The sequence below is a fragment of the Myiozetetes cayanensis genome, unplaced genomic scaffold (assembly GCF_022539395.1).
Source record: "Myiozetetes cayanensis isolate MyiCay16 unplaced genomic scaffold, myiCay2020 scf28, whole genome shotgun sequence".
Lineage (NCBI taxonomy): Eukaryota > Metazoa > Chordata > Aves > Passeriformes > Tyrannidae > Myiozetetes > Myiozetetes cayanensis.
The window spans coordinates 2,173,346-2,194,634 of NW_026087499.1; the positions used below are offsets into that span (position 1 = coordinate 2,173,346).

Sequence of the window (21,289 nt, forward strand, 5' to 3'; positions counted from 1 at the left end):
ACTCTGGGATTCACCTCGGCTGCTCCTCAGCTCTCCCGTTGTGCTACCTGCAACTTCCTTGGACCTGAGAAAATAATAATTGTATTGTTTTGACCTGTGAAACCCCGTAGAGGCCACAGGAGGTCACCTTGCCCCTTCTCCTGGCCTGGGAAGGGTTCTGCAGGGCTCATTGCCTTCCCTGCCTTCCTCAGACCTGCTAACTGTGGTTATTACCTGGAACTGATCAGCTGATAACCAGGTTTAACTCTGTGACCCAGCTTTGGTTGCCTCAGCGTTTGCCGCTGGAAACCACCAGAGCTCGACTCGCTGTTTGTTTTTCGTCAATTCCTAAGGGGATTTGATCCCTCGGGCCATTCCCAGCACAGCGTGGGGGCATCAGTTACCTGTCAGTCCCTCCCTGAGGCAGAGGGGAATGTCAAAAAGTTAAAATGTTACAGCAGGAATGGGACTCCCACAAAAAAAAAAAAAAAAAAAAGTGGTTTATGGGGATGTGTCTCTGTGTCCAGCCCTGTCCAGCTCCACAACCTGGAGCCAGGCTGGGAGAGCTGGGGGGTTTCATCTGAAGAAGAGAAGGCTCCAGGGAGACCTGAGAACCTCTTCCAGGGCCTAAAAGAGCTCCAGGAGAGCTGGAGAGGGACTGGGGACAAGGGATGGAGGGACAGGACAAGGGGAATGGCTTCCCACTGCCAGAGGGCAGGGTTAGATGGGATACTGGGAAGAAATCATTCCCTGTGAGGGTGGTGAGGCCCTGGCACAGGTTGCCCAGAGAAGCTGTGGCTGCCCCATCCCTGGAAGTGTCCAAGGCCAGGTTGGATGGGGCTTGGAACAACCTGGGGTAGTGGAAGGTGTCCCTGCCCATGGCAGGGAGTGGGAACTGGATGATTTTTAAAGTCCCTTCCATCCCAAATCCCGCCAGCACAGGCGTTTCAGGCAATCCCACATCCATGTATTTCAGCCTGCCTGTGGAAAGATGTGTTCAGGCAGCCACTGGCTGAGGGTAAATAACAGCTATGGGGACAAAAATAGGCAAAGATAATGATAATACACAAAGGCTGCAGATGTTCTTAATGACTGTGATCTGTATTTAAAAATCTTGGGTCTTTCTGAAACACTGAACTGCAATGTCTGTACGTGCAGAAGCCTCAAACCAGTATAAACAAGCACCCAACTCATTAGAAAAGCAGGGAGAGAGCAATAGAAAAAAATCTCTGGCCCCTCATACAAATCTGAGATCTGCTTTGAATGGAAAAATCCAACCAGCTTTCAACCCACACAATGGCATCCGGAGTCTATTATAATGAAAGTGATGAATCTCAGCTTTAAAGAGGACGGTAATTTCTAATCCCCGAGCCTGGGCACACACAGGCAGGCGGGAGCAGCCGCCCTCTTTCATCTCTGCTGGGAGCAGCAGAGGAAATAATCACTGCATTGGGCTGACCTTTATGAAACCACATGAAACAGAGGCCACAAGAGGTCACCTTGCCCCTTCTGGACCGAGGTGTTTGGCAGGGCTAATTCCCTTCCCTGAATTCCTCAGAACCCTCCAGCGGCTGATAAGGATGTGAACTGACTCACTGTTGCTCACACAAAGGTGCTCTTGGCTGTGGCTCTTGGCTGTGGCAGGAACAGGGGGCTAGAGGGGAATCTTGGCTGTGTTTTTTGTATAGGAATGACATCAAACATCTCATTTCATCTGATTCCATCACGGTTCTGTCCGTGGCTGAGGTAAGGCCATGGATTCAGACAAGTGTTTGACTCATGGTCCTACGACACAGGATTTTCTTAAAACGTGGAGATTTACACTTCAGGCCCTTCTCTCTGTTCCTATAAAAGTTCATCTCTCAGTTCTATAAAACTTGCAGTGAATGAGGTGGTTGATTCTGTTGTGTCTGTGGTGCTGGGTGGGGGGAGGCTCAGCACTAAGCCCATGCTAATTAACCTCATTTATCCTCACCATATTACGGTGCCTGTCCTGTGGAAAACGTGATCTGTTCAGCTGGACCCCCAAGCCCAGATGTCTTCCTTCCTTGGGTGATTATGTTGGCTTCAGAGGAGACACTGCAGATTTATCACAGGGCTGATGGCAGCAGCAAATCCACTGTGTATAGAAAATTAAAAACTAGATTAAGTAGTAACAGGATTGATGTCAATCCTTTTGCTGCTGCTGATACAGAATTGCACAGTTTGGTTGGTTGGGTGGTTTTGGTTTTTTTTTTAGTGCACACAACCTGGTGGCAATCCTACCTGCAAGGCATGGAATGGTTTGGGTTGGAAGGGACCTGTGAAGGTCATTAGTCCAGTGGGCAAGGACACCTTCCACTAGGGTGAGGTTGCTCAGAGCTTTGTCCAGTCTGACCTTGGATGTTTCCAGGGATGGGGTATCCCATCCCTCTCTAGGAGGTGGTGGAATCACCACCCCTGGAGATGTTCAAGATGAGACAGGGGAAGGCCAGATCAGATATTAGAAAAAATTTTTCACTGTGAGGGTGATCAGGCATTGGAATAAAAAGGTGGAAAAAGAAGGATGGTCAGGATGCCCTGGGAGGTGGTGGAGTCCCCATCCCCGGGGGTGTCCAAGAGGCACCCGGGATCTGGTGCTGGGCGCTGTGGGTTACACCGGGTGACAGCTGGACTCGACCCTAAAGCCCTCTTCCAGCCTGGATGTTTTTATGATCCTATGCCCTCAGAGGTCCTTTCCATCCCTAATTAACGCCGTCACCCCGAGCGAAGGGGACGGCACCCACCCACCTCATCCCGGGGGATGGGGGTGTGGGTGTCTGTGTGTGTGTGTGAGGGGGGTGCCGGACAGGGGGTGCCCCGCGGTCCATCCCTCCCCGCGGTGCGTGGCCGGCGGTGCCGGCCGTGGCCCGGTGCGGTGGGAGGGAGGCGGGTGCCGGGCTCGCTCCATCCCCGCAGCGGCGGCGGGGGGCGGGCGCTGCCCGCGCGTCCTCGGCTCCGGCGGGCGATGCGCTTCCTCCGCTGAGCGCGCCCAGGGCCGACCGGCAGCATGACGGTGGAGTTCGAGGAGTGCATCAAGGACTCGCCCCGGTTCCGGTAAGAGCAGGGCAGCCAGCCCGGGGCAGCCCCCGGCGATGGTTTCGGGAGGCCGGAGAGGGGACGGAGAGGTCGGCGGGGCCCTCCCCGGCTCCGCGCTGCGCGGGGCCGCGCCCGGGCTGCGGAGGGGAGAGGGGAGACGGCCCCGCAACCCCCGGAGCCGCCCGGGGGATGGAGACGGGGCCCAGCCGGGACAGCGGGCGTTGCCCCTCCGTGCCCCGCATCCCCCCCCCTCCAGTGCCCGGCATCCCTCCGGTGCCCCTTATTCCACCCCGCATCCCCCCCTCCCGTGCCCCTCATTCTATCCCGCATCCCCCCTTTCCCATGCCCTGCATCCCCCCCCGTGCCCCGCATCCTACCCCGCGTCCCCCCCTCTCCCGTGCCCCGCATCCCGCCCGTCCCCGCCGCGCTGTCCCGCTCAGTCCGGGCCCTTGGCACGTGAAAAAAAAAAAAAAAAATTAAAAATGAGGAATTCCACGATCCAGGCAGCCAGCGCCGGATCCCGTTGGGATTGGGACGGGGCATCACCCCGCGGGGCTCAGCCGGACGGAGCTGATTGGAACCGCCCGCAGAGCCGGGAGCTCAGGAATACAGTCATTTTCCATGCAGTCACATTCCCATCTCTTGGAGGGTGGATTTTTTTTTTTTTTTATTTTTTTTTTTTTAGCGGTCTTGAAGGAATCTGGGCTATGACAACAAAGACTCCGGCTCGGCTGCGCTGCATTCAAATCAGGCCGCCTCAGAAATGCCCAGGGCTGCAGGAGCCGCCACGCTCCGGGGGCAGATGCTCCATTGTGCCAGCAGCATCCTGGCTGCGCGTCCGGATGGGCTCCGATGTCCCGGCGCTATAAAGGGAATATCGGAGCTTCCACAGGGAACAATCTCCCGCTGCTTTCAGTGCTGTGTCTGGATGGGGACCGAGGGAAATACAGACAATAGCCTGCAGGAGCAAGTTGGCCGTGTGTGCAGGGGGAAAGAGTTGTCAGGGGGGGTTTCTCTCCTTCCTGCAGACATTTCGTGTTCCTTCTTCTCCAAACCTTGTTGTTTAATAAGTGAAACAGTTCGCATTTTGCTTTTAGGTGCGTTTACAAGTCCTCCCTTGGAATGCAGGCTGCATCCCGAGGGCTGCAGTGGTCTGTGGCTGTGGGTTCTCTGACAAATTGTCATTTTGTGTGTGTGGTTGTGGTGCAGCTGCAGGTAACACAAACACCTGGGCGAGGGCACCTCCTTTATTCCCGCGTGTGGGAATGTGTAGGGCTGCGGGAAGGGTCCTCCTCCACGTGTTTTAATTTTAATTGTGCGGCGAGAGTCTGCTCTGTCTTGTTCCAAAGCTGGTTCTGAAAGGTAAATGGATGGTGTCATGTGAGATGACAGGCTGGTCTTGCCCTGGCTGGGGCTGCAATCATGGGAGTTTTTCAACAGGAAAAGGACAGGTTGGCAGAAGATAGGGAGCTCCTGCTTTAATGCCCTGCTCACTTAGCATCAATTAAAATCGATCCTCCCCCTTTTTTTTTTTCCCCCTTTGGACTGTCATCTCGTCCCATTGTGCTGCAGAGCATGTGAACTTGCTCGGTGGCATCCTTCCAGAGCTGTGACTTCACTGGCCAGATGTCTCGTTCCACATGGCAGTGACCCTTTTCCTGGTGACGTCAAGATTGATTGATATGTTTATTTATTTATTTTGCCTTTGGTTTGTGTGTGTGTGTGTGTGTGTGTGTGGGCTCCGGGCCAAGTTTCTTAGTATGCAGGCAACATCATTCTGCTCTGTCTGCTCCATCCATAAAAACAAAACAGCTCTCAGAGCACTGTGCTGGACCTTTATCAAAAGGCAGTTATTTAAGCATGGAATTATGAACTATTTCCCAAATGGCCAGACACAGTCTGCCTGTTACGGGGAGAACAAGAGATTAGGCTGGAGGAATAAGGCTGGATATTTCAAGAGGGATGAAATGTGTGCAGCAGGGGGATATTTAAGCTATGAACACCTTAAACAGCGAGAAATCCTGACTTTAGCAGGCCTAGGGGAAAAAAAAAAAAAAAGAAGGAAGAACCAAATGGAATTTCTCAAAGGTACAGGTTTTAGCCTCCTCTTGTACTTTTCTTCCTTCCAAATCTTGAATTAATTCTTCTGTTAGAATTGTTTCAAGAGAATCCTTGAATGTGTGTAAGGGGCAGAGATGCTTGCTAACATGTCCCTAAAATCTTACAGCTATAAAAAAGTAAAATATACATATATATAAAAATATGGCTTAAAAAGAGGTGATAGAAGGTAGCACATAATCCACTTTCTCAACAGAGGCTGAGACAGCAATAGCTGAAGTCCCTTGCCATAGGAAGCACTGTGAAAGAGGGAAAATTTAATCCAGGTTTCCTGTGCCAGTCCTATAGGTAGGAATTACCCTCCCTTTCCTGCTGGCACCCACAGAACCCCTCTGCACTCCCCAGCCAAAGGTTGTGCCATGTTTTACAGCTGGTTTATTTATTCTCCTCAATCGAGTGATCAAAAATTGTCTTCTGTGTGTTGGACACAGGGAGGGCAAAAAGCTCCAAAAAAATGACACAGGCATAAAGAAACACTGGATTGAACACCCCATGATAAGGCTACCAAACTGGTCTACTTTAGCAATCATTTACATGCCAAAATGCTCCAGATCAATGCTAAGAATACACTCAATCCTTCAGTGCTTCATAGACACAATGAAAACTTGCATTTTCTTTTAAATTTCATAGACTTGAATATTGTCTCATCTTCACATTGGCAGATCAGAGCCTGATTTCCACAAGGCATCTTGTAGAGACGTGCATTCAGCTCCAGTAAACAAGGATAATTACCTTGAAAGACCTGTTCCTGCACATTTGAATGCAACCCCCGATAGATGCTGTGGCTTTCATCATCTCCCTGCCATGTGCAGAGCCTGCTGTTTGACTAGGAGGGGTCTGGGAAATCCAGGAACACGTTCCTGGCGTGTTCCCCTCGCTCCTGGAAGCTGGTGGTCCGGGCTGATGCAGAGGAGGAGCCAGTGCTGCCCTAACCCTTTAAGAGACAGTGCCAGATGAGTCACTTGGGTTCGTTTGGGGCTTCCAACCCAAACCATTCCGTGATTCATTCTTGCAAAAATGAAGGCCAGAGGAGCTGTGGCTGCCCCTGGATCCCTGGGAGTGTCCAAGGCCAGGTTGGAGCAAGGGACACCAGGAGGGTGAGGAACGAGATGATCTTTAAGGTCCCTTCCCACCCAAAGCCGTCTGCGATTCTGTGACACTCACTCTGGGTGTAAATGCGCTCCAGGAACACTCAGGAGGATAAGGGAAGAGGAGGAACAAATTGCAGAGGCTGGGCCTGGCTCTGCAGGCCACAGAAAACCCCAAATGGCTCTGTGGTAACTCCCGAGATGGGTGGTTATTTCCATAACTAACGTTGCTAATTGTCGTCCTTGTCGCTCTTAACGAACCCGATTAATCAGCTTGTTGTGAGGTCAGGGTTCCCCATGTCCATGGGCTGAGCCAGAGCTGCCCTGCCCTGACTCTAGCACAGTGACTCAGGTTCTGGAATCTTCTCCCAGGGAGCCCTCACAGCCGCCACAGCCTACAGGAGCAGACCATTAACAGCATCTCTCCACGGGCATCCCAGCTCCAGGTCCCTGGGGGAGCCCTGTGCTGCTCAGCAGGAATGGGAGACCTGGAATTGAGGTTTCCCGAGGCCAGATCTGAGGGGTGGCAGCTTCACCTCCCCCATGCCTTGCAGCCTCTTGTCTGGTGGCTCAGACACTCCAGGAGCAGCGCTGTCGTCAGGCAGTGACCCAGGGACATAGGCAGAGAGCTTTGTTCTGGCACTCTGCAGCACTGTCTGCACCCTGTTGTGGTCTCATTAGGCAGGGAAAGGTGCAGGGGTGTAATTCCAGCTCCGTGAAAGATGCAAGGAAATAAAAAGCCACTTGCCAGAGGAAAGGAAAGTGGAAAAACGAGTACATTTAGAAAATAACCTTCGAACTCCGACTGGGGCGTTTCAAACAGAACGGGAAGAATTAAAACCCCTGATCTTCCTAAGTCTGATAACAGATGGAATCAGGCAAGTTTAAAGCCAGCATAACCAGTTTTAGTGCACCCAGGCTGGGTGAGTGTGTGTTAGCAAAGGCCTGCCCAGGGAAAACCTGAGTGGCTTCCGTGTGCTCTGTGCCAGCTGACCCCGCACCCCAGCGAGGTGCAGCTCGGGGTGAGCCAAGCTTATTAATTAAGCTGGCCAGCTCGAAGCAAATCGAAATGGCACACACAGGATGGCCAAAGGAACTCGACCAGTTCAACCAGAAGAGCAAAGGCATTGATTTGGAATCGTTTTTTTTTGTTACACAAGGCTTATGTAAGCAGGATCCCCCGAGCCCGGTGGCAGTCGCACGACACCCACACGGAGCTGCTGCTTCTTGAATCGCTCACTAACGAGCCCAGTTGCCAGCACTTGCTGCTTCAGTTGCACGAGGGGGAAGATGCTATCATAAAAGCAAGGTTGCTGTTATCTGTGTCAATCATGGTGCATTTATTTCTTATCTGGCTATCGTCAAAGGGAGGTGTGTAAAGGGAGAAGTCAAAGCAAGAATGTCACCGTGGAGCTGCTTCCTCTCACACTACCGTGAGATGCTCTCCAGTTGCAGTTGTCCATCCTGCCCATCCAGCCCCTGAATATCTCTGTGGGAAGCTTTGTTCCCTGTGGGAAGCTTTGTTCCCTCTCCTGGTTTCCAGCCTCCCTTTTTCGGTGTCGCTTCCAAGTGACCCCAGGTCAGTAAAGCAGAACCAAGTCTGGCCTTTGCTGGGGTTGTGCCCGGACAGGGTTGATGGTGGGGGCCCATCCCCAATTTGTTTGGTTGTCTCCTCTCCCCACACGTGTATTTGGGGCAGTTTGTACCTGATGTGCCATTCCCAGCCTGGGGATGTGACAGCATCTCCCAGAGGGTGTGTGTGACATTCCAGCTGCTCCTGTGTCAGGTGAATCCTGGTCACACAGATCACACCAGGACCCTCGCGTGGCACAGGGGTTTTTCATCCATAGGTGGTAGCACAGGAGTATTTGGAAGCAGAAATCCCTTAATCTGAGGTTGCCTGACATTAAAACTCCCATGGGAATCCTGAAGTGCTTAGGAAAAGCTGCAGTGCTGTGGGCAGAGCTGAAGTTCTTTACTCAGTGTGTAGTCAGGGAAAAATCCCCCATGAGAGAACTGACTTGACTTTGTTACCAAAACAACACTCTTGTTTGTAACAGTGTGAGAGTATTTGCAAACTTTGAAATGCTTCTAGTTGTCTTAACAGAGTGGTTTCTGAGTAGCTTTTATTTTGGGTCGCTTTTCATTTTAAGTCTTTCCTTTTCAGTAGCTGTTCCTCTTTCTTGTCTCTCTGCTGGCACACACAGATGAAAACCATCTCTTTTTTTGTCACTGATGGTCTTTGGACATCCTTCCCTCTCACTGGCTCTTCTGCTTCCCATCAGGGTCAGGGGAAAGTTGTCCAACCTGAATGATTTTACACCCAAAGCTGTCACCTGCTGGGGGTGTGAGTCTGTTCTTCGTGGTAATTGTGCTTTGCTGGTTGTCTTGGCACTGGGCAGTGCCTCTGGATTCCAACCCTGACCTCAGCATGGCCAGGTCAGATGGAGGGTGAGAGTTCAGGGATGGAGGGTGAGAGGGAGTTCAGGGCAGCAGCATTTGCTGCAGCCTCGTTCATGTGGACTCTGTCAGGCTCCTGTGGAAATGTGAGTTCCTGCAGAGCCAGCGAGCTTTCCATGCTGGGGGTAAGTCAGAGTCTGTTGTCACTCACTGCTGAAGCTCAGGGAGCTGGAAAGGTGCCACAGAGCCAGTTTTGTGGACCTGAAGGGATCCAGGCTCTCTGGTGGCTGGAGTGGAGCCTGGGGAGCGCAGGAGCTTTGGCTCTCAGTGATTGTGTGACTGATGAACGTCCCTTTTATTCATTCCAGCAGCTCCTTTGTTTCATTTCCCTCAGCTTAGGTAGAGATGGGTCACACGGAGTCAAGAGCCTGTGAAATAATTCATGTTTGTGATGACGAAGCACCTTCATAACGTGGTGCCATCAGCACTGACTGATTAATCATTCATTCCTGGTGGTTCCTGTAGGTAGTAGGATTCTGGCATTCCAGCAGTGGGGAGAAGGGCTGGAGAGGAGGGCAGAGGGGTGCTGTGCACACACCGGGGACCTTCCCAGCCCGAGTGAGAGGAGCCATCTGCTCACCTTCATCCCGCTGAGCCTCCCAGAGACAGGGAGGCAGCTCAGACTTTTTTTTTTTTGCCTCAACAGCATCATCCAGGCCGCTCAGGGAGAAGGGATGCAGGAGGATCCTTTGCCTGGAGGAGCTGGGGCTGTGTCTGGCAGCTTCCTCCGTCTGGCCCCGGCTGTGCCGGGCGCTCGTGGCGCGTCCTCGGTGCTCGCGGTGACGCGGCCTCCGCTCATCTGGGTGGCTTTTGCAAAGTTTTGCACTGTCAGGAGGGCGGTTCAGCTGTGACCTGTAATCACTGGATAAGGAATAAAGCACTGTCTCATCTGCTAATGCAGGGATCAGGGCGCTGGAAATTCCATTACGGAGTTTGTTCAATACACGCCGGGGGATCCGGCGAGTCCCTTTCTGCAGCTAAACAGGGAACACATCCTGGGGTTACTGCACAGGTACAGTGAGCTGAGAGCCCCTGTTTGAGCCACACACTGGATGGCAGGAGGCTCCCAGCTCAGGAGGACAGCTGAGCTCAGGGTGGAGGGCGGGTGTGCATCCCATTTGGGGATGGGAACAGCAGGGACCTGTAACCAGAGCTGCAGGAGTGACTCTGGGGCTGGCTGGAGATGGGAGCAGCAGGGAAGGCTGGGACCTGTAAGCAGAGCTGCAGGAGTGACTCTGGGGCTGGCTGCAGCTGTCTCTGGGCTGTCTCACCGGGCTGTCAGGGCGAGCTCACAGCCCTGGCCCCTGCTCAGGGCCCTTTTCCCCACCGCAGTTTCCTGCAGCCCTTGCGAAATCGGCCTCATTTCTGCACCCAAAAGCGACCTGAATCTGCAAAGCCCACTCTGAACGTCCTCAACTGCCCTTCTCCAGAGGCAGTGGAAGAGCAGGGGTGGGAGGGAGGAGTGAAAAGCAAGCCCAGGGGCTTTGGAATCCCAGGTTTTCCTGAGCTGGCCATGGCCCCTTTAAAACCTGGTTTCATAACACTATGAAATTTCAGCCACGGGATGAATTTTTTGCAGCAGGAAGGCCAGTGCAACCATGAGTTTTTCTGGCTTCTTAAGCACTGGCTTTGCTTTAAAAAAAAACAACAACAAACCTAGGCTAGTGCTCGCTGTGCGAGTTTGGTTATCTGGGATAAAGAAAAGAGCCCTCAGAACGGACCTGCAATCCAAGTCTGGTTGAATTTTGAGGACAGGACAGAATGTTTCCCTGGAGCCAAGTGCTCCCTTGCTTGTTTGCTTGCAGTTCTGCCCTGTCTCAGGGCTGTGTTCTGATTTCAGACGTTTCCAGGCACTCCTGGCTGCCGTTTCCCGAGTGTTTGTTGCACGCATGGATTGTTGGCTCTCCCCAGAGTTAACGTGGTTCCTATCTAGGGTCAGGCTTCAGAAATGAGGGTGGAGGGAAGGAAGTGAGGAAAAGAAAAAGAAAAAAGAAAATAGATTTGGTTCTGTGCTGTGTCCCTGTGGGGAAAGGAAGGGGAACCAGGAGCAGAATTTGTTCCTTCTTTGACCAGCAGTTCCAGACCTGGAGGCAGAGGGGAAGCAGCAACACGGCCAGTGTGGAAAGCTGAGATTTCCACCTGCCAGCAGCTTTGTGACTGCTGCCTTAGCTTCTCTGAGGCACTGCTTTAGGATCGTGGAGTGGGCAGGACGAGGAGCTGGAGCTGCAGAATTCCCTGTGTGGAGCACTGGGGAGCTGTTTGCCTCAGTCCCAGGCCACGGGAAAGGTTGTAGGTGTGCTCTCAACAGCCCATACCAAGCCACTGAGTGTGAGGTTAACCAAACAAACGCAGTGTGGTGCCTTCAGAACACGTCAGGTTCTCGTCCTGCTTCACCTTATCTGCAGAAATTCACTTCTCCTACGTGCCAGGGCCCTTCTTGAGGGAGGTGGAGAACATTCTGATGTAGTTAATCACCATTTACCTTGCCTGGAGAAAAGGAGAGTTAGGGGGGACTTTTCTGCTCTCTGCAACTCCCTGACAGGAGAGGGGAGCCGGAGGGGGGTCGGGCTCTGCTCCAGGGAATGAGGGACAGGAGGAGAGGGAACGACCTCAAGCTGTGCCAGGGGAGGGTCAGGTTGGACATCAGGAGGGATTTCCTCATGGAAAGGGTGGTCTGGCACTGGAAGGGGCTGCCCAGGGAGGTTTGGAGTCCCCACCCCTGGAGGTGCCCAAGGAACAACTGGTCGTGGCACTCTGGGCTGGGGGGTGAGGTGGGGATGGGGCACAGGGGGGACTCGGTGGTCTCAGAGGTCTTTTCCCACCGGAATGGTTGTGGAATTGGGTGATGTTGCTGTGGAATAACTCTGCCACACGTGCCCACTCCCACATCTCTGCAGTGGGAAGGGCTGGGAGGCAAAGCCCTGGAGTCATTCCAGTGGATTAGGGGGATGATGTCACAGCTCAGGGGTGGCACATCCCAGGGCGAAGTGCTCATTCATTCCTCAAATAAGCATCGAGTGGCACCATCTAAACAGATTATATAATATCAGGGAGTGAGATAATCCCTGCTCTGCAGAGCCAGCCTGCTCCATCACACTCCAGCAGGGCTGAGATATTCCCATTTTCTCTGGGAGATGCTACCACTGACAGAAACAGCGTGTGTGTGTGTGTGGGAACATGTGTGTGAACACATGGGTGATTCCAAGGCTTGGATACATCTGCCTGAGGTGAGGTCAAAGGATGTTTGATGGCAGTAAAATGTAGCTGTATGTCCTGCACCTACAGAGAGAATGAGAGACAGAGAGCTTGTGGTCCTTTCTCAGCATCCAGGCAGTTGTGCCGGGCTTTATTTAGGCACCACCAGTGTCCTGCCAGCCTGGCAGTGTTGGGGCAGTGCAGAAACCTCCATCACTGTTCTCAAGGGCAGCTGTTTAAGCCTGTCTGCTGTTCCTGCTCTGTCCTAGCTCGGGGAAACAATGGTGGTTCCCACAGCTCAGCCCCCTTGCAGAATATCACCCCTTTGTTCTCTGAGAAACCCAGTTTTGGGCAGGAAGTGTGGATTTGTCCCTGCTCCATGACCTCGCCCCAGGATGAAGGAAATGGGCACTGTGAGAGCACTGATAGAGCTGGAGGCTCCTTCCCTTCCCTTCCCTTCCCTTCCCTTCCCTTCCCTTCCCTTCCCTTCCCTTCCCTTCCCTTCCTCCTCCCTTCCCTTCCCTTCCTTCCCTTCCCTTCCCTTCCCTTCCTTCCCTTCCTTCCTTCCCTTCCCTTCCTTCCCTTCCCTTCCCTTCCTTCCCTTCCCTTCCCTCCTCCCCTTCCTTCCTTCCCTTCCTTCCCTTCCCTTCCTTCCCTTCCCTTCCCTTCCTTCCCTTCCTTCCCTTCCCTTCCCTTCCCTTCCCTTCCCTTCTCTTCTTTTTTTTTTTAAATTTTTTCCCCTATTTCCCCCTCTTTTCCCTTCCCCCACACTTCCCAGATTCCCAGCTGGCACTGTCTGGGGGCTGGCACTTCAGCTGCTGCCCACCTGAAGGCTGGAGGACGAGAAGGCAGCACAGTGACATTTGTAGGAAGGCTCCTCCTGCCTTCGGTGTTCCAAGAGTGGAAGAAACCCAGATTGAGTTTAGGAGTTGGGAATAACACGAGCCACTTGATGTGCCACTGACTCATCTGATTTCAGAGATCATGCAGAAAATGCCAAACTAGTAAACAGGGCTGGGCCCCTGGAAAGCTCCAGGCTGATCCATGTGTGGCTGGGATGGGAAGAGGCTCCTGTCAGAAGTCGGGATGCTGTCGCTCCCACTTTCATCTCCCACAGTGTTCCCCACAGTCAGTCCCACTTTAGCTCTCCTACCTGACACCAGGAAATCAAGAAGTGGAGGTTTTGAGCTGAAGCTGTGGCACAGAGGATGAGCCTGTGAGTCCTGCAGGGCTGACCTTTGTTGTTCTGACCCTGCACTTTGTGCCCCGCTTCTTTTTCTCTGCTCAGCCCCCGTTGCCACAATACCAGCTCTGTTCTCCCGTGCCTGGGCTGCCTCACTCAGCACAGAGGGTGTATTAATTTTACTCCAGTGGTCCCAGTTACTCCCCCTGCCCTCGACTTCTGTGTGAGCTTGGGAATTTCCTCCCTGTGGATGAGCCTGACCAGCCTATCTGCAGGGCAGGGTCCAGGGCAGCACTGGGATGATTCAGGAGCTCAGAGGGGTGTGCCAGTCCTCCTCCCATGGCCACAGAGATCGATGTGTAACTGGTGACAACCCTTCTAGCTGCACTTCAAAGTGTCCTTTCCCAGAGCTTGGTGGCTGAGACACCAATTTTTCGGATAAGAATTAATCCCCTGATCCCAGTCACTATTCTATTCCCTCTGGAGAGGATCTCGGGGAAGTCAGAGCTAGGAAAACAGAACCATTCCCAACCCTTGAGAGGAATGAATGACAGCAAGGGATGTTTGGTGTCTGGGACACTTATTGCTATTCCCCCAGCAAGCTTCCATGCAGCCAAAAACTCTGATCCCTTTAGGAAAGGCTTGTGCTGCTGGTATCACTAGAGGGGAAAAAAAACCAAACAAACAACCCAAACACAGTTGTTTTGTGGCGCTGGGACACAGCAAAAAAAACCAAACATTTGGCACCTCTGGGAGGGTGCAAGTGCCACCCAACTGTCCCAGGGCACGGGAAGGGGCAGGACCCTCCCTTATTGCCTTCCCCACCCCCGGGTCAGCAGCACTTGGAGCGTTTCTGCTGCCAGGGAGGGCAGGACCTTGGCTGGGTTTGGCAGGACACGACACAGGAAAAGCCTTTCAGGCGGGGACAAAGGGAGCACAGAGGTTGGGGAGCTCCAGCCCCGAGCCAAAGCCCAGGGGAGGGGGAGAGAGAGAGAGGAAAAAAAAAAAAAAAAAAAAGAAACAAGGAGCATTTAGTGCTGAAAGAGAGCCCTGCTGGGGGAGGGTGGCTTGGGCTCAGCTGTGCACGGGTGGGGGGAAGTCTCAACAAAGCCTCCTGGATCTCCTCCAGCCCTGTTGGTAAACGGATGTCTCCAGGGTCACTTGGGGAGAAGGTAGAGCTGTTTGATACGAGCTCTTCTGATAAATCCATTTGGCTTGTTTAAAAAAAAAAAACAAACAAAACACCAAAAAACAAAACCAAACAAATGTCATCTAGAGATGATGCCACATCAGGGTTCTTTCTTCAGCTTCCTGTGTTTAGTCTTCACTGTGCAGTTCCCACTGCAAAAGCTCGGTCCTTGCAGCCCAGGGAAAGGAGCAGACAGGCCAGCTCTGCTCTGAAGCTGCTCAGCAAGATGGATCAAAGTGTGCAGGGAAAAGCAGCACTCCTGGGAAAGGGCAAATGAGTGATGAAGTTGTGAGGGTGGAGAATATGTGGTTGTTGGGCACGTGTCCCGTGGAGCCATGGAGTGGTTTGGGTTGGAAGGCACCTCTGAGGGCCATCTAATCCCATCCTCTGCCCTGGGCAGGGACACCTTGAACCAGAGCTCCAGTCTTGCCAGCTGTGTCATTCTCCTGCAAAATGAATGTCCAGAGCAGGAGGGAAGGCAGAGTTGGGTAACCAGGGGAATTAGTGGCTCTCAGCTGAAAAGGGGCAATGCTCTGCTGAGCTGAGGGTGGGAGCTGCTGTGTGGTGGTCACCAGATGGTCTTTGTCGGGTCCCTGCTGATCCATCAGCATTAGCACACGTGGTGAAATGGCCCACGTGGAGAATCCATCACTTTGAGCTGCTCAGCTCAGCATCTGGGCTGGGAAATGGCTTTTAGTGAGCTGAAAGGCCCAAGGACAGTGTCGAACAAGAAATGGGTGGTCCTGAGTGCTCTGGCAAGTGGAGAAGCCCCCTCTGCCCTCAGGATGGTGCCTTTTCACAGTCAGCTCTCTTGATTTACTGTCAGAAGCCCTGAGGGGTCCGTGGTCCTGGGCTGGTTTGACCACAGTTTGCACAGACATCTGCAGATCTGAACCACCCACAGGGAACCAAACTCCTTCAGTGCTGCTTCCTGAGCCACCTGTCCCCAGCAAATCACTCTTCTAGAGGGCTTCCCCTCACACTGAGACACCAGTAATGGAATATGAACAGGGATGTGACATTGCTGGGCTGCTCCCCTTTTCCCTCAAGATTTGGGAAGCTGCTCAAGTGCCGAGGGCACGAGTAGGAAATAGTTTTGCTGCAACTTCTGTCGGAATTTCCCCTCTGGACTGCAGTGAGTGATGAAAAGTGAAGTGCCTGGTGCACTGGCCTTTCCTCTCTGCTCTGGTGATCAGCCAGGGCTGGACATGAGACATCCAGATGCTCGAAGTTGCTCTGGTCTCCTTGAACATTTGGCTGTTGAGTTGCAAAAGAGAAGCTGGGGAAAACCTGTTATCAATGAGATACATTACATAAGGAGTGCATTAGAAGAGCTAAGGAAGGATTTCATCTTTAAGCCATTAAATCCTAGAGTAATTTAAGTTGGAAGAGACCTCTGGAGGTCATCTAATCCAAATGCCCTTCTCAAAGCATTGGTCCAAGTAGCTCCTTGATGCTGCAGGAGCTGCCTGGCTATCAGAAAATAGTGATGAGGAATTCAAAGTCCTTGGTAAACTCAAATCCTTTAATAAATTCCAATAGGCCTTTCTATAATTTGAACATAAATGAGAGGCAATAGTGGAAAATCCTATATTTGCATGTATAGCAGAGTTGCATAAAAGCCATATCTGCAATTCTGTGTCTCCTGGAGGCAGTGCCAGCTCTTGCTGAATATTAATGTGCAGATTTCAAGTCAATGGAGCACACCAAGCAACCAAACTACCGAGTCTTACTCATCTTGCTTCAAAGCCTTGTCTAAACATACACCTCCAGCCTCTCAGGAGAAGGGTGGGAGCTGTAAACTGACATTTAGCATGTTCCAGACAAAGGCTTGGGGGTTTTGGTGGCTGTGCTAAATGTTATGAGCACTGGCACCAAAGCCAGGGCTAAGTTTAGGCACAGGGTGTCTCTTCACCTCTGAGAAAAACCTCATGACTTTTAGGGCTTGCAGCCCCCCGTGGAAAATGGGGAGAAATAAAGCACCAAACAGCAGGAAACAGCTGTGTTCGTGCCCTGGTGAAAAAGAGATTTGGGCAATCACTTTTGTGAGTCTTGATGCGCTCTCTGGTTAAATTGTTTGTTGTGCTCTTGGCAAACTGGTGACCCAAAACCCTCCCCAGGGGGACTTTTTATTTTATAAAGAGTGAGGGGTTGAGTCTGGTGGCTGCTTGTAGTTCTGGAGCAGGGAAGGAGCTGGAGCTGATGGATTTGATGACAAGTTCAAGTTTTTGAGCAGTCACTGAAAGGGAGAAGTGATTTTTCACTGAGCCTTTTGAAAAAAAACAAAACAAACCAAAAAACACCTTCAAATGAGAATAAAACAGTGAAGAGGAGGGAGATGATTTCAGTGTCACTTACATGGTCCAAGCTTCTGCTGCTCTACCTCATTTTTCTCCTGCAGAAAACTCCCTCCTGCTCCCAGGATCCAAAAGCACTGGCACAGCCTTCCACATCTGCATCGTGCTTGCAGCCATCTGTAGAGAGATTTTAGTCAAGATTAGAAATAGAGCTTATTCCATTATCCTGGAGCAAAACCAGGAGACTCCAGCCACTAAAAACAGCTCTTGCATTACCATTTCTCCATTAAGCAATTGGTCCAGTTTATCCCAAAGACTCATTTCAATGATGAGTTCAAATCCCCTCCACACTCCTTAGTTCACAAGAGGGGCAGTAAGTGAATTAGTCTTTACAAAACCTGACATGAACCTCAGGTAAGGCAATAAAAGCAATTCAATTTTTTAATATATATATATTTTTTAAGTGACTTAAATGTGGGTGGCTTTAAAATTGCTTCTATAACCTGTTTTTACCAAGGTTTCTCCCACTTGTTCCAGACACGGATTTGAAGCAGCAATTTCACAGGGAAAAGGAACACTGGAAATGGGGTTTTCTGGAAATGGAAGAAAGGGGAAGAACCCATCTGGCTTATTGTTAGAGCTGGTGATCTGAGGATGGAAAGGCTGCTGGTGCCCAGAAGGGGTTAAAAAGGACAGGTAGCAGGAGGAATTAATGCTGCAGCGAGTGCCAGCGGATCAGATCCGTGTGTGGGGAATTAGAATAACACTTGCTATAAATAGATTTATCTGGGCCAGAGCAAATCTCAGCCATTTTGACCAGAACAAGTCACCTCTAAAGGCAGCAGGTCCTTGTTGCATTCAGACACAAAGAGCTTCAGCCTCAAGCACCGTCCTCGGTCCCGCTGGCCCCGCAGGATCCCTTTGGGACACTCCAAAAAAGCCTTCAAGACCCCGAGCAAGCAGGTCACAGCCTCACTCACTCACTCCCAAACTGCAAACACAAACTCATCTCAGCTCTTCCTCCCACCCCTCAGCTGCCCTCCTCTCCTGCTGCTGGCCTGTCCCCTGGTGGGGTCACTTGGTGCCCCTGAAGCCAGCTGAGACCTCTGCCCAGGGGGTGCTTGGGGAGGCTCAACCCTCTCCTCCTAAAAGGTTTAAAATTATTATTATTATTATTATTATTGTTGTTGTTGTTGTTATTATTCTAAATTACAGAATAGGCAATGGGGTGGTGGAAGGAAATGCAGAATATAGATGTATGTGTCTATATGTATTGCCTTGAAAGAGGGCAAGACTTTTAGTTGCCCTCACCCTCAATTCTCTTGTATTTTTCTTTTTTTGGAGCAGGACCTTTCCCAGCCCAGGTGGAGGTGTGGGTTTGGTGCCCACTTTGTGGCTGGTTTTGCTGGTTCCCTGCTCCCTTTCCCCAGCCCCTGGGCCCATCCTGGTGTTTGGCCTTTCTCAAGTTCTCTCTGCATGTTATGTTTTCCTTCTGATTTATGGTTTCCTGTGGGCTTGGAGGAATGTGAGGCAGGAGCTGCTTTCTGCTTTGTCACTTCTGAGCAGAAAAGGGAAACAGAGATTAGTAGCAGCAGGTCTGGGGTTTTGTGGATGTTTTCAGGCTGATAGCACAGCTTTGGGAGGGATCAGAGCTGAAGGATCTGCCTGCCTTGAGGGAGCACTGAGAGCACACCGAGCTCCAGACCGGGCAGAAACCACCACAGCCACTATTCCTGCTCAGCTGGGCCATAGATTTGGGGGCTGTCACGGAGAAGGAGCATCCATCTATTTCTAATTCCAGGTGATCTTTATTTTGGATCACCTGAAAGTGCAGAAATCCTCCCCCTTGGATCATTCCTGAGTCCGGGATGGAGGCAGAGCCCTGTTGGAGCTTTAGCTCTTGAGGTGGTTCTGGATGCAACCAGGTCAAAGCCTCCCTGGTGCTGGCTGGGGGGAAGGCTGAGTTTGGTGCCTCTGAGGTTTCTTGGTGTGTCACAGTCACCAGTTCTGAGGAGTTTTGGTCAGTTGTTTTCTGAGCCTTGTGTGATCTCAGTGATGGAGAATCCAGGGCCGTGGCTTGGCCTTGACTCAGCCTCAAATCAAACCCAGGCAGCTCCTCCCCACATGAACTCTTGTCTCCTTGGCCCGTTCCTTTCCAGGACATCTCATTCAGGGCTCTGCCTTCTCCTCCTCCCAGTGCAGGGAGAGGATGTTGGCTGTTCAGGAGGCTGGAGAACAGGGGTGTTCAGAGACTCTTCCGTGGTTTGGGGGTCTCTAAACACACCCTGCCTGCTCTTAGAGCCACAAACCCTTCTCTTGCCACCACTTATCAGTCAGTGAACCCAAAAGTGTGGCAGGTGGCTGTGTCTGGACAGCATCCTTGGCCTGGCACGTGGTTATCCCTGTTGGATGGCCAGAACAGTGGCATGAGATGAGCTGAAGGTCCTTTCCCACCCAAACCTTCTGTGATTCTATGATTCTATGATTTCAAGTACTGGCTGAGGGATCAGGTGGCATAAATTCTATTCTTGTCTTGATTTCCTTGGGTGACATTTCCTCTCACATGCCTCTGTTTCTCTCACTCTTTAACTGCCTTATCTCCTTAAATTCACTGGAGGTGTGACAGCCTTCCTGTGACATTCTGTATATCAAATACATCCCTTTCTTTCCTGGTGGGTGTGACCTCTGTGTGTGTTTTGCAACCATTAAGCAGTAGCCAAGACACAAAAGCTTAGCCCGTGGCTCCACTGGTCATGTAAAGATATTAATGGCCCTGGACACAAAGGGGATGATTGAGGACCAGGCAGCGCTCTGGAGTGAATGGCTCTTCCCATTCATGGCAGGAAGGGTGTGAAATCTTCCTTATGCTTGCCAGCTCCTGTTCCACAAGTCCCTCATTACCCCCTCGATGTGACAGGTTGCTCTGCCACGCACAGCCAGTTCCCAGGGCAGGGCTGGGTTTTCTTGGAGTTGGGAGTGCAGCTTTGCAGGAATTTCTGTGGGGTTCTTTTTTTTCCCCCCACAGTTTTTATTTCAGGAGTGGTACGGCCTTAAAAAATCGGTCCAAGAAACTCCTGGGGCGTGAAAATAACGGGGAGGAAACGGCCTCGAGTTGTGCCAGGAGAGGTTTAGATGAGATGTTGGGAAGTGGGGTGTTTTCATGGAAAGGGTTGTAAAGCATTGGAATAGGCTGCCCAGGGGGAGTCCCCATCCCTGGAAGTGCTCAGAAATCGTGTGGATGTGGCACTTGAGGACGTGGTTTAGTGGTGAACGGGGTGGTGGTGCTTGACGGTGGGATTTGATGACCTCAAAAGGTCTTTTCTGGTTTTAATGAGTCTGTGATTCCGTGAAATTCCAAAGTAATTTTTTCACTTGAAAACTTGTCCTTCCATTTCCAGCTGGGCTCAGATCTTGGTGTGAAACTTAGAATTCAAAGAGCTCGGTTCCAGAGTGATGGAAGCACGACATCTTCTCCTTCCAGGATGGAATATTCCCCATCCTCACCCCTGGCTCGTGAAACATTTCACTCTGATAAACCAGAGCTGCCCAGTGCCAAAGAATTCTTGGATAAAAGACTCTTTTTTTCACCAGAAAATACCTTTTCCCCCCTCCAGAAAATTCCCAGGAGGGTCTCCATGGGATGTGACATCCCAGGGATTCTGTGCCATCCCAGGCTGAGTTGGTTGCATAAGCAGAGCCTTTGATGTGTGATCACTCCTACTCAGCCCTGAGCAGGAGAACCTGTTTCCCAGGAAAAGGAAGCCTTGGCTCAAACACACCAATTCCAGCCAGTGCTTTGCAGAAGATTTTTCTTTTCCCAGCCTTTCCACTCGGATTAGTCCATCCTTGTGTCATCCAAATAAGCATTAACAGAGGTCTTCCCTCAGTTCTTTGTTAGATAGGGGATTAATGTCACTTTAGAGCTGATGACCCAAGGCTGGAATTTTAAAGGCCTGTGGAAATAGGTGGGTGGCTTGTGAAATTTAAAAAAAAAAAAAAAAGCCTTAAATCCCATTATGGAGTAGACACAGGCTGAAGTATATAAAATAAGTTATAAAAGCAACAACAAAGGTGCTGTAAGTTGGTTCTGCTGAATTTTGCAGTGGGGCAGAGCAGGGCCCTCCTGATGACGTGGTGATGTGGCAAAATACTGAGGTGGAGGGTCACAGAGGTGCCTTGGAAGGTGCCTCTCAGAGGAGGTGCCTTGGGGACACAGAGGGATTCACCTCACGGACAGCACAGCTCAAAGCACTGAGTAACCCTGGGCTTTCGCTCCTCTCAGTCTGTCCTCACACGAAGGTGCTTGAAGAGTTTAAATTAAATAGGACTGGACCAAATGAGGCCGTTAAAATTTGCCTTTGTCCATCACTGCAACTCCCAGTGGCTTCTGCAGAGGAAATGAAATACGAGGCCAGGTTTTGGTGGTGTTGACACCGGTGGAAGTTTGCGGAGTTTGTTGGGCTGCTGGAAAAGGAGGAGATTGAGGCTGGAGGGGGAGGAAGTGAAATGTCCAAAGGAAAAGAAAAAAAAACCAAAAAAAGAAGCCAGAACATTCACAAAACCAAGTCTCATTCAGTCCTGAGTTTGCTTTGTGGTTTCCTTGTGAATCAGAGGAGAAACAGGGAGTGGGAAGAGGGGAGAGAAAAAGCGTTGAGAGCCCGATCCAAACCCAGCCCCCTCTCTCTCCCCCCAGCCAGCATCTCTCACACAAGACATTTGTTTC

General features: G+C 51.4%; 1 protein-coding gene across 1 annotated transcript in view; it reads left to right on the forward strand.

Annotated features, from left to right (window-relative positions):
• The first annotated feature begins 2,899 nt into the window (after positions 1–2,899).
• The window catches only part of ACAP3 (ArfGAP with coiled-coil, ankyrin repeat and PH domains 3), a 70,906-nt gene continuing 52,516 nt past the window's right edge, over positions 2,900–21,289 (forward strand). The window contains exon 1 of the mRNA XM_050322243.1: positions 2,900–3,054. Within this exon, the coding sequence (XP_050178200.1) occupies positions 3,008–3,054 (47 nt within the window). The 5' untranslated portion in view covers positions 2,900–3,007. The remainder of the gene's footprint in view (positions 3,055–21,289) is intronic.